At 45.6% G+C, this 17,163-nt stretch overlaps 1 protein-coding gene across 1 annotated transcript in view; it reads right to left on the reverse strand.

Moving 5' to 3' along the window:
- Nucleotides 1-17,163, reverse strand: part of Atp13a5 (ATPase 13A5) — a 123,464-nt gene that overhangs the window by 66,709 nt on the left and 39,592 nt on the right. The window contains exons 8-12 of the mRNA XM_051150809.1: nucleotides 12,965-13,037; nucleotides 11,897-12,025; nucleotides 6,109-6,279; nucleotides 3,179-3,336; nucleotides 864-1,052 (exon numbers count right to left, since the gene is read on the reverse strand). Of these exons, the coding sequence (XP_051006766.1) occupies nucleotides 864-1,052; nucleotides 3,179-3,336; nucleotides 6,109-6,279; nucleotides 11,897-12,025; nucleotides 12,965-13,037 (720 nt within the window). The remainder of the gene's footprint in view (nucleotides 1-863; nucleotides 1,053-3,178; nucleotides 3,337-6,108; nucleotides 6,280-11,896; nucleotides 12,026-12,964; nucleotides 13,038-17,163) is intronic.

Below are 17,163 nucleotides of genomic sequence, written 5' to 3' on the forward strand. Positions count from 1 at the left end.
TCCAAACCCAGAATGACCACTCATAACACTCCACAAGCACTGTGTACAACATTAGCTCTCGGAGGATAAGGCTTTGCTAAAATATGGTCAAAGAGTTAATTAACTATTCAAACACAAATTAACTGAAACAGGGAAAGAGCAGCCAAGTTCCACAGCACTACAGCCTGTCAAACAAGAGAACAGAATCTGGGTATGCAGGCAGCATGTGTGGGGAGGGGCAGGGGCAGGGGGGTGGTGATGCTCAGGTCACTCCTGGTTCCCATAGGAGAATTGTAGGAATCTTGGAACCTCCAGGACAACAACAGTTATGCTTGCCCAGCATATAGTCTCCCTCTGCCACCTCTCCAGGCCCTTGAGTAGACATAATATGTTCTTAGCCTGGAGCCCTGACCCCTGGAAGAAGAGGAGAAAAGAGCGGTGGGAACAGTGTCAACACTAATTATTGTCAGCTCCTTGTTTTTCTTTTTAAGAAGCAGTGGCTGGTGGTGAATGGAATTTTGCTCATATAAGTTCCAGACAAGGCATTTCCAAAAAGTGGATGTTCCCCACTTTTTTTTTTTTTTTGCCTTAAAAGGAAATTATTAGGACAAGAGACTACTATTACAAAAGATAAATGGTCTCAAAAGTACTAAATCTTTACCAGGGAAAGGAAACCATGTTGAGATGGCCACGTGGCCACCCTCTGAGTCAACAAATTTGCTTTCTAGACTGTGACCTCATGCCACCTCCGTCTGTGACTACCTTTGGCCTCAGTTTCTCCACCGTAAAGTGGTTGTGCTAGAGGAGACAGTCTCTGGGGTCCTTGCCAGCTCTGCCGTCTATCAAAACCACCAGCCCCCCAACCTGGAAAGTCCGAGACGCACTTTGTCAAAGCACACGAGGTTTAGCTGGCCACACATGTTGATTCTCTGTGGGGAGATGCAGAAAATCTTCTTCTTCTTCAGCCTTTTCTGGGCGTACACGTTGCCTATGGTCAGGGCAGCTGGGAGGACGGGAGGCACAGTGGCACTGAGGAGGATCAGGGCCATGGTTACAGTTTCTCTCGGAGGAACCTGGAGATGGGTAAAGGATGCACACAGGTTAGCCAAGCAGGGCAAGATGGCGCCTTCCTTCCGGCTGCTTCCTGTAGCACTTGGGAGCCCTAGATCTTGGCTCTGAGTATTCCTGGTGATTGGCTTTCTTGGTGAGGTTGGGTGATCTCATTGTCCCTAAAGAAAATATATGTTGACCCTACTATATACCCATGGATACCATTTTGACCCCTGCTCCAAGTCCCTGTGACCTCTCACTACTCCATGTCCCTCATGTGAACACCCACCTGTCCCCTGTTCACACCTCCACAAACCTTCTAAATTCCCAGGGCCTCACATGGGCACCACGCAGCTCACACAGGCAGGTCCTAGGCCATAATAGTTCACTTCCAAAGCTCTGTGTTAGTTTTTAAATCTCTCTCCTGTGCCAGCCTCCAAATGTCCTCGGCACAGGAGCTGTGGCTCATCACCTTTGAATCCCTCTTTGTCTGAAAGCCTAAAGCCCCGTTTGGTGTCTGGGGCAGAAGAGGTACTCAATATTTAGACCTGAAAAACACTGGGGCCAAAGCCGCCATGATCACAGCACCTCAGGGTGTTCTTAGCTCTGGGGAAGCCAGTACTGAGATTCGTTTTTCCGCACTGTGGCACACACGTGTCTGCACCAGATACATAATTCACGTGCTTCCGACAACTGCTGCTTCCCTACCGCCTCCAGCTACTCACACAGAGGAGTTTTGATCTTGCAGACTCAAACTTGTCTAATCCTGAACCAATGCAGGCAGTGGCTGCCACAGGACCAAAGTGTCTGACCCTCAAGGTCTGGGATCCAGCTTCCAGCCTTTGGTATGGATGCTGAGCTCTGTCCAGAAAACCTTCACTTCCAGGCTGGGTCAAGGCTTATTTTGCTTTACTAATTGGTACTTCCACTCTCCGGGTCAGACTGGCACACTGCATGACATTCTAGACTCAATGGCCTTGACATTCCACCTAGTTTTGTCCAGATTCTATTTTCTACCAGTGACAAATTCACTGAACTCCTTGGGGGTTCCCTCCCTAGAGTCTTAGGCCAGTTTGCAATGACCATTCAGAGATTAGGTTTTCACTGTGAGCATTGACCAGTAACTCTTGGGATTATGTCATCATCTACCAATATCCTGGCCCCTCCCACGTTCACAAACACCCAGAATTCACTAGTACTACCAGTCCGGACTGTGCCCAGCTTCACACCCATGCTTTACTTATAATTTCCTCTTCTTCTTGACTGGCCCATAGGTGGGGTCCCAGCATGTCTAGGAGGTCATGTGAATACACATCAGAACGAACTGTCATGACCAGAAAAACCCTCAGACGTCACAAATGGCAACACACATCCCACTGCCCAGGCTACCAGTGAAGGGAAGCACCCACATGAACTTGGTACCCTGTTGCTTAGAAGAAAGTAGGCATTGGCTCCAGAAAGGAAAAATGGATGCTTAATTCTGTTCCAGACACCAAACTGAAAGCATGGGTAAGCCACTTATGTCACGTTTGGGGTTACCTGGGATGCCACTTTCAAACCTGAATGGAAAATGTTAAAACTAGATGTGATAATCAAGATTGCCTTCATTCTGTTCTCTCTGTACCCCACTAGGTTTCTCCTTTAATTGCTAAGGCACTTCTGTATTTCTGTGCTCTGTTCATTTTTTTTCTCATCTGATTAAGTGGGCATTTTCTATAAAGCTCTCTGGGTTTATATATTGTCCATGCCAAATGTTGCAGCAGCCAATGAACTGTGCACGTGTGTGTGTGTGTGTGTGTGTGAGAGAGAGAGAGAGAGAGAGAGAGAGAGAGAGAGAGAGAGAGAGAGAGAGAGAGACAGAGACAGAGAGAGAGAGAGAGAGAGAGAGAGAGAGAGAGAGAGAGAGAGAGAGAGAGAGAGAGAGAGAGCCTTGTACATGCTAGGCAGGCACTCTACCCCAGAGCCAACTGTATTTCCAGCCAAGTCTTCTCATGCTGGAGGTGCAGACATAGAATATTTCTATAATCTAAGAAAGTTCTTTTGGACATCGTTGACTCACAGAATTATGGGAGTCCATTTTATCAAATCTCTGGAGTTAGGTCAAGCTCTTGAAAACCTATGACTGACAAGGCTTACTGGCAGTACTTACTTCATGGTACATATAGACACCTAGGCCATAGAAGAATCCCACAACACCGATGCAGGCCAGGAACACCATGAACTTGAAGGCATCGCTATACAGTTTGAAGTTCAGAGGTCGGGGGTAGAGGATGGACCTCACCAAGTCCCCTTTGGCTGTATTATAACCTAGGAAGATAACCACAGAGGGAGATGTCTCAGTTCCTTTCCAAACCTCAGTAGCCACGTCACTAGAGTCTCAGATGGACACAGCATTGCTCTGGCCTAATGGTGCCTTTGCCTTCCTTGTTCAAACTCACTGAGAGCAATCAGTTGCAGTCCCTATGCAGCTCCTCTTACTCTGGGAGTCAGAGCTTCAGGTGGTCCCCACAGTACAACCACCCGTTCATCTGCAGAGTTAAGCAAAACTGAACTTGGAAGTTGAAAGCTGAGAAAATTGACCGGAGTTGACCGGAGAAAATGAGATGCCAAGAGAAAACTTTGAGAAAGCAGGTATGTGTAGACAATAGATAACAGGTTAGAAAATAACTGAAGATTTTACAAAGCAGAAGGTCCAAGGCAAGTGATTTCTTTAAGAATACATGTGCAAGGATGGAATACTACTCAGCTATAAAAAAAAAAAAAAAAAAAAAACACACAAGGAAATCCCAAAATTTGTGGACAAATGGATGGACCTAAAAAGGATCATACTGAGTGAGTTAACCCAGAAGCAGAAAGACTCACATGGTATATACTCACTTGTAATTGGACACTAGCCCAAGAGGCATGTCACATGAAAATCTTCACTTACCAGGAGATTGGGATAGTTGTGATGACATGCTATTGGGACTCTAGGTGAGAGAAGTATGGGAGAATAGGGAAATAGAAGGATCCAGAGGGTCCTAGAAACCTACAAGAAGAACATCATGATGGGTAGATCTGGGCCCAGGGATTCTGCTCAAATTATTGCACCAACCAAGGACAACACACGTAGTAAACATTGAACCCCTTCTCAGATCTAGCCAATGGACAGGACATTCCCCACAGCTAAGTGGATAGCAGAGACTGACTCAGACATGAACTCTGGTGCCCCACATTTGCCCACTTCCCCGTGGTGGGGAAGCCTGGTGGCACTCAAAGAAAGAATAAGCAGGTTACCAAGATGAAAATTGATAGCCTATGACCATATAGTGGGGGAGGAGGTCCCCTTCTATCACAGACAGAAGGGAGGGGAATAGGGTGAATGCGGGAGGATACAAGGGATGGGATAACAATTGAGATGAATCGGAATAAATTAATTAAATAACAAAATAATTTTAAAAACATGTGCGAGGGCTGAAGCTCAGGCTTCTAGGCATAGTACTCAAAGTCCTCTTCAACACCGTCTACTTATATCTTGATAGACTGTTGTAACTATCCAATGGCCCCAGAAGCCCCTTGTGCACTCTATTTTGTGTCCATCTTTCTAATTAGCTAAACTCTCCCTCGTCCTATCAGGCTTCATTTCAAATGCCACCTCACCAAAAAGTGTTTCCTGACTCCTACGTCCAAACTTGAACCAAAAGTAGCTTATTCCCTGCAATACTCGGCCATATGACATCAATCACCACACCATAGTTTAGTTAACCGAGTTAATTAAGTACATCCATCTGACTCTTATATTGTACTATAGCCTTAAGGAACAAACGATAGTTACTTTACATAGCATGTAGTAAATGCTCATTTTCTGTCTGACTTATTGACTGATATGATTGGCTGTTCTATGTTTTTAAATATGAATCAGCTTTATAACTATAAAGTGGTCCTTATCCACATTTCTTGCTGGACACATGGGTTGTCTCAAACATGATCTTCTGGACTTTGGAGAGTAGGATCATAGTTTCCTCTAAGCTCCCATCTAAGCGCCTTGGAAGCATGCGTGGAAAGGCATGGTCTCTTAATTCAGCTTCCTGCTACAGTGAAAGCATCATTGCTTTATAGGACTTTTAACATTAGTTTCTGTTTGGACACCTGGCTGAGGGATGCTCTAAAGTCCACTAACTTGTCTTAACGCAAAAGCCATATTTTAAATTAAGACAGTATTCATCTAGCATAAGTGAATTCACAAACCAAACTAAAAGCATAGTATCAAAAAGTAAGATGTGGTTTTCCTCTTTGGATGTGCGCAGTAGCACAAACACATGCTGTGCCTGGACCAGGTCACGGGAGGCCTTCGTTGTGTAATGTCATGTGAAAAATGAAAACGGATACAGCTATGAAAACGTTCTAAGCACGGTGTGAATGTCCCACTGCAAACGGAGCTGAGAAAATGTGTCTGTGGTGACAGGCTGAGGAGTAGTTTAGAGAGAGATTAGAGCCAAAGCTGAGAGAAAACCGTCAAAGGAGTGTTTCTGGTATGGTAGCGTAGACTTGAAATGACGAACCCTGCATAAAAGACAGCCACAAGAGGGAAGGCATGGAATCCGTGACTCAGCAGGTGGGAGCAGGGTCCCTGGGATTCAATGCTCATTGGGTCTGAGAGAAAGAGAGGTATGAAAGATGATGGATGCTAACATCTTGGCGAGACGCGATGTTGTTCACAGAGAGGCAAGGCAAGACAATGAGGTCATGTCTTGACCTTTGGCCCTGACGTGTCCTACTGAGCACCCAGGTGGTGGTATGCAGCAAGCAACTCTTAGAGATGGAAAATCCTTCATGGTTGTTGTGACTGACATTGCTCTGCAGGGAAACACTCTAAGAAGCATCGAGGGAAAAGAGAAGCCTACAGTCGCAAGCCTTTTGGGAGATTTTCAATGTCTATGCGTGCCACGCATCACATATAAGGGTTTAACAATGAATACTCGATATAAAGCTTAGAATCATAAGGGCCTGGTTAGGAAAGAGCATGGCTGCTGTTACCAGAAAATGGCAAAGTCCAAAACCCTAAGCAAAAATTCCCACCTCCAAGTTGGATTCACTTACCTGTCTGCAGAACAACCGCTCTAACAGGTCCCTCCCCGGATGGCTTGACCTGGATCACTTCCGTCCCACAGAAAAGCACGTGTTTCCGGTAGTCCTCCAAGCTGTGGGATTTCCAGGGCATGGTGTTCTCCGTTTGGGGCAATGATGTCTTTGTAACAGGTATACTTTCTCCTAAGGAAGGTTGCATTTTATAGATTCTGGGTAGTTACTCAGACTGTGTGGAGGCTGATTTCAAGAAATTAACCCATAAGCAAAGCCGTTCTAGCACTCATCTCATGAGTCAAAGGCCTGGTCGGTTGAGGAATGCCTGTGCCTCATGCAATGGTACGCTTGGTCCTAGTTTGCTTAAATTCTGCTTATCACTCCTGTATGTGGGATGTGTGGTCTGTTGTCATAATTTAACGAGCAGTTTAAATGATCACCTTGCCATGCTCAAAGCGTCCATCACCCAGCGCCGATCCAGAAGCTGTAAACATGTACTTGCTTATTTCGACATGCCTTTTATTTGGACACTTATCTATGCATCCGCACATTTCCCTGTTTATTCCACAAATGCCTTAAAGTGCTCACTCTGTGCCAGAAACTGCTACGTGGTGGGAATATAGTATGAACAGGAGACAGAAGCCCTGTCCTCGTCAAGGTCAGAGGCCCAAGCTGTAAAAGCACAGTCCTTCGACACTTAGGCCAGATGACTCCTAACGAAGGCACCATTCCACTTTTTTTTCTTGGTTCGGGTTTCAATTGCTGTGATGAAATTCCATGACCAAAAAGCAAGTTGGAGAGGAAAGGATTTCTTTGTCTTACGTTTCCATGTCATACTCCTACCACTGATGGAAGTCAGGACAGGACCTCAGCAGGGCAGGGACCTGGAGGCAGGAGCTGATGCAGAGGCTACAATAGGGTGCTGCTTACTGGCTCATCCACCATAGCTTGCTCAGCCTGCTCTCTTATAGAACCCAGGACCACCAGCCCAGGGGTGGAACCACCCAGCAGGCTGGGCCCTCCCCCATCAACCACTAATTTTAAAAATTCCCTAAAGCTTTGCTTTCAGCCTCATATTATGGAGGCATTTTCTTAGTTGAGGTTCCCTCCTCTCAGATGACTTTAGCTTGTGTCAAGTTGACATAAAACCATCCAGCACACCATTATCCTATTCTCTATGAAAAAAATAATATTTCTTTCCCCTTGCTGTTACAAACTAAACCCCAGACTCGATTTCTAGATCCCACCAGAGTTCCAGTGCCTTCCAGGTCTAATCCCTATCGATGCTCCAACTGAGCAGGGCCCTTGTTGGCCTCTCAGTCAACTCCTCCGTGCCACCTAGTCTCGGCTGCTACAGTCTCTGTCCCCTTCTCATGGGAGGTGACATTCTGTACAAAAGAATGTAGGAGGTACAAAGAAAACATCCTAGAATCTCAAAAGGTTGCGTTTTTATAGCCACCACCGCCCCCGCCCCGAGAAAAGGTAGGTAATACGTCATAGTTCTAAGATTTAAACCATTTTATAATGTACTAGAACAAATTCAAAATTCCATCAGTCTCTTGTTAAATGTCCAATTATCAAAATAGTATGTCACCTTTCTCATTTAGAAAAGGCATTATATATTGTTTATGGTTACATTTCTTTCTCATGTCTCTAGGTAATAACTGAGAGCAAGAACGTTGTCATATAGAACTCTTCATAGTTCTTATTTTACTCTATGGCACATAATAGGCTCCAAAAAATGTGTTTTCTGCTGAGTTAATAAAAGCAATTACTTAGGTTACTCTATTACTGATCTTTCAAAGCTAGTTTCCCAGTGTGGAGTATTTTTACATCATAAGGTTTAAGAAGCGATAACACTTTTTTTTTGTTATTGCAGTCTTGAATATCTCCAGCAAATCCCTTAAGCTGAGACCTGTCCTGACTCCATTTTCTTTAAAACAGTGATGGTATCCATCCTCTGTGTAGATTTACCAACTGCATTCTAAGCGACTCTGCAGAAGCGACAGAACCTGTGGCGAGCCTCCAAAGGACTGTACCACGTTCTTTTTTAAACCAGACCCGGTAACAGGCAGACGCTTAGAGATTACTGTGACCAAAACAAGTAATCCAGAATACTGTTTTGACTAATATGATAGTAGCAACTAGTCTCCTTTTATAAACCCCAGTGAAATTGGAGACAGACAGATGCTCATCAAACAAAGTCACCTCGGGATACCACTCTGGGGATGACACTTCAGGCAGATAAATTTCCATAGAGTCAACACTATTAATATAGTATTAAGAATTACATGCTTGGGACTTTCTGGCACGTCCAAAAAGAGATGTGATTCGTATGAAAAATAAACTTAGAGTGCAAGGAGGTTGGAGTACATTTCAGAAGGAAGTACTTTGACTGCGCTTTCTCAATTACAGTGATGGCGTCAGGGACCTTGAGACCTCAGCGTCTGTCAAACGGAGATTCTCCCATGTCCCCACGGAGCTGGATGCCACTTCATGCTGACAATGCTTGAAATGTTTATCGCATCACTGGGAGCGTTTGACAGAAAATGATCTGCCAGTGGGGCCAGTTTCCCTGTATCTTGCTGATCCCAGCACAGTGCCTGGCACACAACAGGCATTCCAGAGCATGTATCAAGTAAACAGATAAACTAGCAAGAGGAAGGATGGATGAAAAGAAGAGAAGGCAGAAATGAAAGATAGGAGAGAGGAAGAGTTCTGGTTCTACACACTGCTTACAAGCTTGTGTGGCAGAAAATCAATTCAGAAAGACTGCAGAGGAAACATCCTATGTGTCCATCTCAGGTCCATGCATCTATCCTGAACTTCAAAGCGCTCAGTTCTTTCATGAGTAGGGGAGAGGAGGAAGAATGCCGCCCTCTAGCCTATGAGCATCCCCAAGAGAGGCCAAAGGCTCTGGGAAACAAGGCTTGGGTGTTTTTCTTCGTGAAGCAGTTGTCGGGAGTGTGTGCCATTTCTGGCTTTCATATTTCCCACTTGCGACAGAAACCTTCTCAGCCTCTCTCATTGCTGGATCCCCAATAGATTTTTCTGCTAATAAACTGGTGAAATCGGGGAATGAGCAGCCGAACAAATGCACCCGGATCTCAAGGGCGCTACTTGGATTCTGTGTGTGTATCGCAAATCACTTCCCCTCTCTTGCCCTCCTATTCACCCGCCTCGAAAGAACTGCATTGTAAATGGAATGGTGTGCAAAATGTTGCTATAAAACAGCACACACTAAAACTAAGAAAATAGTAAATATTAATGGCTTCTGCACCTCACCACCACCACCATATCACGTGCCCTTTTGTGTCTGGCCTCCTCCCTCTAGGGTGAAGCAGGAACCTTGAAGGAGCCCATTGCCCCAGGAAAGGGGTAAGGATGGAGAAATTGGAAAACAGCCTCTGAGTCCTGAAAATAATTATTAACTTTGACTGTGGATTCTAGGGACTTCCAGAAAATACGACGCCCTCTCCTCACCATGTCTTTCCTCTCCTGCATTTCCATCCTAATTAGCAGTCCTGAAAGAGAGGAAAGGGAGTCCAAAAGAGACATCTACACCACTTGTCCCTACAAAAAGGGACTCGCACCTCAGGAGGATATGAAAACACTTAATAATGCTATAGAAACTGTAGCCTTATTAAGACTATAGAGAGGTCTCAGACACCTTCCCAGACTGGAGGGGCACTACAGCCACAAGGAGACCTAGGTCTAGGTCCCATCCTGATGTCCTATAGGGCTTGCATAGCCAGGATGGAGTTAAGAGTAACTAGTGGAGTCACTGACTTGCATCAACATAAACACCAAACATAGTTAGAAAATGAAGTTAAGCTTCTCACATAGCAGTGACAGTTGAAGACAAAACTCTGGAGATGTGTGGGTGTCATGGGAAGGGACAGCTGCATAGAGAAAGGGGTAATGACACCAAAGTGAGGGCCACAGTTTTCCCACCTTAGACTCACCTTCCGCACTCAGGCGCCACTTTGTGTTTGGGAGCAAATGCCAGGCCCAGTTTTGCCCCTGTCACTAATCACTGAGCAGCCCGGGTCTATGTTCAACTCCGTTCCTTCACTTGAAAGTTGGCATTTTAATAGCTCCTAGCCTCACTTATTTGATGTCATGACGAAGTGAGATATAAATGCTACTTACAAAACATGTTACTATAAGGGTACTGGAAGTGTTTATGCATTGCTTTTACATAAATGAAAATGTCTGTGTCTGCAAAGGTCTATTTTGCAAATGGAAAATGGAGGCATCTGAATTGCATATGTGGATTCACACCCTAATACCAAGCATAGGGTGCTCCTATCTGACTCCTTTTCAGAGTATGCATGCCCAATGGGGTCCATTTCCTCTTCAAAATAGAATATTTCAATGCATGCTGGGATTTATGTGTTGTTGAGGAAATTAATGAGAAACATAGTTGCGTCCCTGTATATTTGTGTCTCACCAGATCTGACTCTAAAATAAATCATTTTCCTTTTGTTTTTCCCCCCAGCACTTAGAATATGTAGATACTGGTATTGGTGACTTCACTTTTGCCTTAAATGAACATAAGAAAAGCCCATTGCTGCTCGAGGTCATTTTAGATGATTTTTTAATTCTCTCAAACATTCTGGCTTTTCCTGGGACTCAAGGCAAATCCTGTAGCACAGGAGCAGGAGCAGATGGAAGGCCGGAGCCTTTCTGTCTTTCATGACTCTGACATCCCCATGTCATGCTCTCTATTGTCCAGTGAGAGAAGCAATCAGAGTACAAGCTGTGGGGACGCACGGGGCAGAGGCCAGCCACTGGCTTTTGTAGCTTGAGGTCAGCATGTTGGGTGCCATGGCAACATTCCATGTGCAAACCCTCATCGCCACCTTCCCAAGGCAAGTTGATTTCAACACATTAAAGGAGCTAGATTGTCATTGTACCAAACATGTTTAGGTTTACTACATTTTGCCTCGATTTTACATTGAGTAGACTCAGTTGTAAGTAGAAGATCTGCTTGTGTTGAAGGGCCTAGGGGCAGACAATGGAGTTCCGTTACACTCAGGTCATGTTCAAGGTCCGTGTGCACATCTTCCCACCTTTGGGTCATACGGAAACAGGAAAGTTTAACGGTCTGTCAGCACAAAGGACAAATAGCTTTTAGCCTTGATCTTCTGAATAGTCTGTCTCGTTAAAAATGTGCTGTGCTACACGGCTTTTCCCCTTAACTAAAAGGGCAGTTGTATGAATAGCATCTTCCTAGCTACACAATTACAAGAAGACTTTACGAACTATAAGTGAACACTAGAACCTCCTGAACTCTGACCTGAGAGCAACAGGGGCCTTGCATCTGAACAGTAGGACAGCACACTGGGACTTTTGAGTGAAAGCCAGTCCTAAGTACCTCCCACCTATAGGGCACACAGCTAGGCAGACCTCTCCCCCCTTCTGACTGAGACCTGATGGCATTTTAAGCTGCGTTTTGCTTGCATACAGATAGAAACGGTCTCAGGTCTATGGCGAGTCTGTACATCCACATGTTCACCCGCCCAAGCCTTTCCCCGCTCACTCCCTCATGCCACCATTCAGCAGTAAATCCCGTGGGAAAGTAAATGTTCCTCTAGGTGTTCTGGTTTGCGGCTTGGCCCTATTGTTAAGCAATGCCATCTGCTTGCGTGTGCTGTGTCTTGTTTGAATAAAAAGTCGGAGTGGATCTCCCTTAGCTGCATCCTATCCTAGTGAAGGGCTTGACCCCTGCCCAATGGGGATGGCCATCAGATTTCCTTGGCATGTCGGGTAAGGAAGAGGATGCTGGATGACAACAGCCTACCTGTGAGCATCCCTTCATTCACCACACAGCTCCCATCGACCAGGACAGCATCACAGGGCAATGAAAGTTTCCCTGGAAGAATGAGAATATCTCCTGGAACCAGGAGACGGGACTCCAGCTCCTGCAGACCTAAGTGACAGCAAAAAGTCCCATGATTGTCTTGGCTTTTTCCTGTTTTCCCTTACGAGTTAAAATACCTAAGAGCTCTTATCTGTTTGTTTTCCAGTTGGGTAACATCAACCTGCTCACCTGCCCAGGGGCCCATTTCCGTTCAACTGAATATCACAAGGGAATTAAAATTAGGGACTTCCCCCCCCCCCCCCCCCCCCGCCCGGGGCCTAGCAAAGGATCAGGAGCCGCGAGTTTCTGTTTGGAACCTGATACTCAGTCTTTGTGCAGAGTAAAAATTCTTAGAGCCTCAGTCAAGAGGGAGGCACCCTCTGGTTGCTACTTGCTCTGTGTGGGCACTGGAGCCCTGTGACTGCTTTGAGGCTGCCTGTGAACTATCTGGAAACTTTCTATGGCTCTCTCTACAGTTCTTTATTCCTTACACGGGACGGTGACCACTCCATCCTGAGCTAACTCAGAGCAAATGCCAAGAGTCCAGGCAGCATCGAGAAAGTTCCATTCGAGCCTAAGTTCCAGATGACAGCTTGGAATGTACGATGCTGGGTTTTGAAGGATGTAGGTAGTTGAAAAAAGATAAAGGAGTCTTTATTTTGCGGACTAATGTCCACTTGTATGAAATATGGAGGGCAGAGAGAATTTGAAGCTGAAATCTAAGAAGATGATGGTGTGACCTAAGTTTGGAAGAGGGTGAGGCAAGCCAGGCCTGGGGCTCGAAGCTGAACAGGGCAGTCACTCTCAGGGCTCTGCAGCTGTGGAGAAAGCATTTGTAGTCTTAGCCTCCTTTCCCATTTTATGATAGATGCCTCATTCGTCTCATCAGACTTCCCAGTCCTGGGCTCAGTGGAAAAGTAATTTTGTCTTTGATAATAACAAGGACAAAAGCTAGAGAGAGCCCGCTGCGAAACAGTAGGTGTGGAGACCACACGGCGAGCCACTTACCTTTGTCTTTTACGCTGATTGTGACCTGGACCTTGTTGTGATCCTCCACAAGCTTGTGCAGCTTCACTGATTGCTGCCAACAGAAAGGCAAGTCTTGAGGGCTGGAGAGATGGCTCAGAGGTTAAGAGCACTAACTGCTCTTCTACAGGTCTTGAGTTCAATGCCCAACAACCACATGGTGGCTCATAACCATCCATGATGAGATCTAGTGCTCTCTTCTGGCCTGCAAGTGTAGGGCAAGTCTTTACCAGCAGCTAGCCCACACCCTGAGAACGCTTGACCTCAATACAGGAAATGACAAGCTTGCCACCACGGCCAGAGGACCTGGGCAAAGGGCTCAGCCTGCACTCCATCAGCTCTTTCATGATCGTTGAGACAGGGTCATGCTATGTAGCCCAGGATGGCATGGTACTCACCATGTAGCCCAGGCTGGCTTCAAGTTCATAACAATCTCTCTGCCTCCCTCAGCCTCGAACTGCTGTCATTACAGATATGTTCCCCTACACTCAACTTCCACTTTGGCTTCTGACACTCCAGCGCCCCTGCCTTCACCCCCTGCGCTCCTGACATGACTTTAGGGGCAATTCTCCATGTTCATTTGATACGACTTTACTCCAAGAAAGTAGGAAAAAAAAAGATATGCAACTACCGAGTCCAGGACACAGGCTGAGGAACCAAGGTAGTAAAACAAATCTGAGCAGGTGGTGAGCCTATCTGGGCTTGCTCTGTAAATGACTGGCCACTGGGGAAAGCATCTCCTGTAAACCGCTTGCTCGCAGCGAGTGAGTTGTCAGGCTAGAGTCATTCCCCTAGATTTGGCATTCTGATGCCAGCATAAATGAGACCGTCAGTCTGTCTAACTGCCTTTCACTCACCCAAACGGGGAGACGGCAGCATATGCCTTTGGGAGAAGCATCTTAAGTTTTTAGTGACTTAATTCTTACAAAGCCCTTTGTGCAATCACACTGGGCTGAGAGGTCATGAGTGTTAGCGATTGCCAAGGGAGAAGCTGCTGCAGAAACTACAGTGAGACAGCAACCAGAAAGCCTTACTGAGGTATAATTTGCTGAGATACTTCTGTAAAAGGTGACCGAAATACCACTGGGAATTGGTGGCACACATCTTTAATCCCAGCACTTGGGAGGCAGAGGCAGGCTTATCTCTGTGAGTTTGAGGACAGCCTGGTCTACAGAGTGAGTTCCAGTACAGCCAAGGGTACATAGAGAAAATCTGTTTGAAACAACCAAAAAAAAAAAAAAAAAAAAAAAAAAAAAAGAGGAAATGAAAGGGGCTGTGGAGAGGAGGCAGCAACTCCTAGGACAACAGGGGGCTAGGAAGACAAAGACAAGGAGAGATTCAGCCCACACATTCCCATACTGACATGGTGCTTGGAGGGGGACACCAGCTCCCAGGGTATGGGTGGGCACAAAGGGAGGCACTGTCGCTTTCCAGTGGGTATCAAAGAATTGGACGTCTCTAATAGAAGCAAGTCTGATTCATATTGTTGCTACTCAAATTCATCTTAAACTAAGCCAAACAGGACATGGTTTTTCTTTTTCTTTTGGTTTTTTTTTTTTTTGGTTTTTCTTTTACAGGATACATTACGTTGATCTGTTCCGTTAGTGGTACAAGTTTTGTCAGACTGATAAGCATTATGCACAACTGTGTGACTTTAGCCAAGAGAGAACATGATGAATTTAATATTAATATTTGTAATGGGGGGGGGGAGATAATATTTGCTTCAGTTCCACGTGAAAAAAAACTAACTTTCCCTAATCTGAGTCAATTGAACTGATACTAATACTGGGTACCTAGTCCTCGCTGTACGTTGACTTCCTGAGTCCTGACTGTTAGAGTGTGCGTTTACACCACAGAGAGTCAGTCAGCCAAGGTTCTGTGTTAAGGACCCTGGATTCAGTCAGCAGTCTGGAGTTGGAGGTCTGGCTTGCCCCAGTAGCTAGAGCCATGTTCAGTGTGTGGGAAATGCCAGCAGAGAAGATGGTAGCTCTCTGGTAAAGAGCTGAAGTTACCTTCATGCTTTACAGTAGCATAGGACTGACTTGTTTTACATGCCAGGGTCTTACCCCAAGCCTGCAAGGTGTTATTGAGGAAATTCATAAGACATTATAAAAGACTCAAATGATTATGTTTACAACCCCTCCTAAGATCAAGCTACTACTGCATACTAACCACTGTTGTAGACATTTTGAAAAAGCTATATATACAGAAAAATAAGCAAAAATTCTATATCTAGTGTACATACAAGCACAGAAGCAGAAGGTTCTAGTGGTAAAAGCTGAAGTATTGAGAGCAAACTGACATCTGTCTGACTCAGAGCATTTTTTTTTTTTTCCTTTTTGGAGACAAGGTTTCTCTGTGTAGATGTCCTGGACACACTTTGTAGACCAGGCTGGCCTCGAACTCACAGAGATCCACCTTTCTGTCTTCTAGCGTGCCGGGATTACAGGCATGTGCCACCACATATTCTTAAGCGTGTTCCCTACATGTTTAAAATAGCTTCGTTTTCCCTTTCAGAGCTGCTTTTTCCTTTAACGCTTCTTTCACTTGTTTTCTGTTCAGCAAACTCATTGAGTCCACAGCAGGAGAACTTCAGCTGAAGAGGGTGCTCATCAACACATTTGGAAGTGGGGAGGTAGGAGTTAATAGCGCTTGACTGTAATTCTCAGACCTCATTATGCTGGGAAGCCAAATTTATTTATCAGACTTAGTGTTTTGGCGGAGTGGGGGTGGGGGGAGCTGCCATGCTTCTGTGCCTTTGCTGAGGCTATTCCCTAGAATGTTGGGCCCAGCTGGCTACTAGCAAGCTCTTCTAATGTTTCACATGAAGGTCTGTGTAAATATAAACACACACACACCACACGCACGCACGCACGCATGCACGCACACACGCACGCACACAAACCAGATCCTGGAGGAACGGGATGCTGTGCTCTGGCTTCACACCTGTGCTGGAGCACTGATAACTTCCATTACGGCCACCTGTTGGCCTTTCTCCCCTGTGAAACAGGCAATGCCCAGGATAGAGAAGGGGCCATGCGTTTCTTTTTTTTTTTTTTCTTTTCTTTTTTGTCCCCAGACTCTGTCTCACACAGTAGGCTCTCAGTAAAAGTGTATATTTCTCAGAGCTGGAGCGTTCTACATCTCCCGACAACACAGGGGAAGGCTAATGTAAGCATTCTCTTTGAGCAAACTCAGACACGAGAAGCGTGGGTTGCTATGACAACCAGCCAGCCAGGAGAAGGCAAATGCTGCAGTGCTTGCCATGGCTGCAAAGCTCATTGCCCAGATTCCATCAGGCCCCTTCTGGTTTCTACCATCCCTCGGCAGTGGGGCCAGGACCCCTGTTTCCAGAGCTCATTTGCATGATCCTACTATTCCACAGCTGCTACTGGATATCTTTGTGCTTGTTGTGGCTGGATTTTCTCCAGAGAAGGTGGAAGCAGGGAACTAACTCACCTGCCCCAAGGCTCTGCTAGGTCAAGTCTGGAGGCAGAGCCAGAGGAGGGGGCGGGGCTAAGGGTACTCTCAGTATTGTGCTAACCGATGCCTCAGTAGAACCCAGCTGTACTGTCTGCGAATACACTTACTTCAAGGTAAACCCAGTCTGGGGTTTGCACTCAGACCCGATTGGCACTCTCCTAACTTCTTTGCAAGGGGCCATAGCTCAAGTGTTTCTTAGCCTCAGTAAGGTAAGCTTTCACCTGTGGCACGGTTTGGGGTAAGGCAAAATACTAATGCACGTGTCTCACTATATAAATGTAGCACCCGGCACACGCATACTATGGATATTGGAACCGACTGTGAACTAGGAAATCCTACACAGAGTTAATGATTGAGATCTCGCGGCAGAAGCAGTGGAGGAAATAGGCTCAGCTGGTGTGGTTTTACAAGCCGCTTAATGTCAGTGGACTTTGTAAACAAATACTAGCTGCTAACGAGGTTAGCGTGTGTGTTCTGATTCCTCTTCTTAAATCCTTTGTAGTGATGCTATTTAAGCTCAGGCTCCCATGTTACCTGCTATTTTGAGCAAAGTAATTTAGGGACTCTGTGAAGAAGAAGACAAATTTTAACTATAATTTTTTTTTTTTTTTTTTTTTAGATTTAGTTCTATGTGTACAGCGTCTTTGCCCACATGTATGTTTGTGCACTACTTGTGTGTCTACTGGTCCTGGAGGCCA

The sequence above is a fragment of the Acomys russatus genome, chromosome 8, assembly GCF_903995435.1.
Source record: "Acomys russatus chromosome 8, mAcoRus1.1, whole genome shotgun sequence".
NCBI lineage: Eukaryota > Metazoa > Chordata > Mammalia > Rodentia > Muridae > Acomys > Acomys russatus.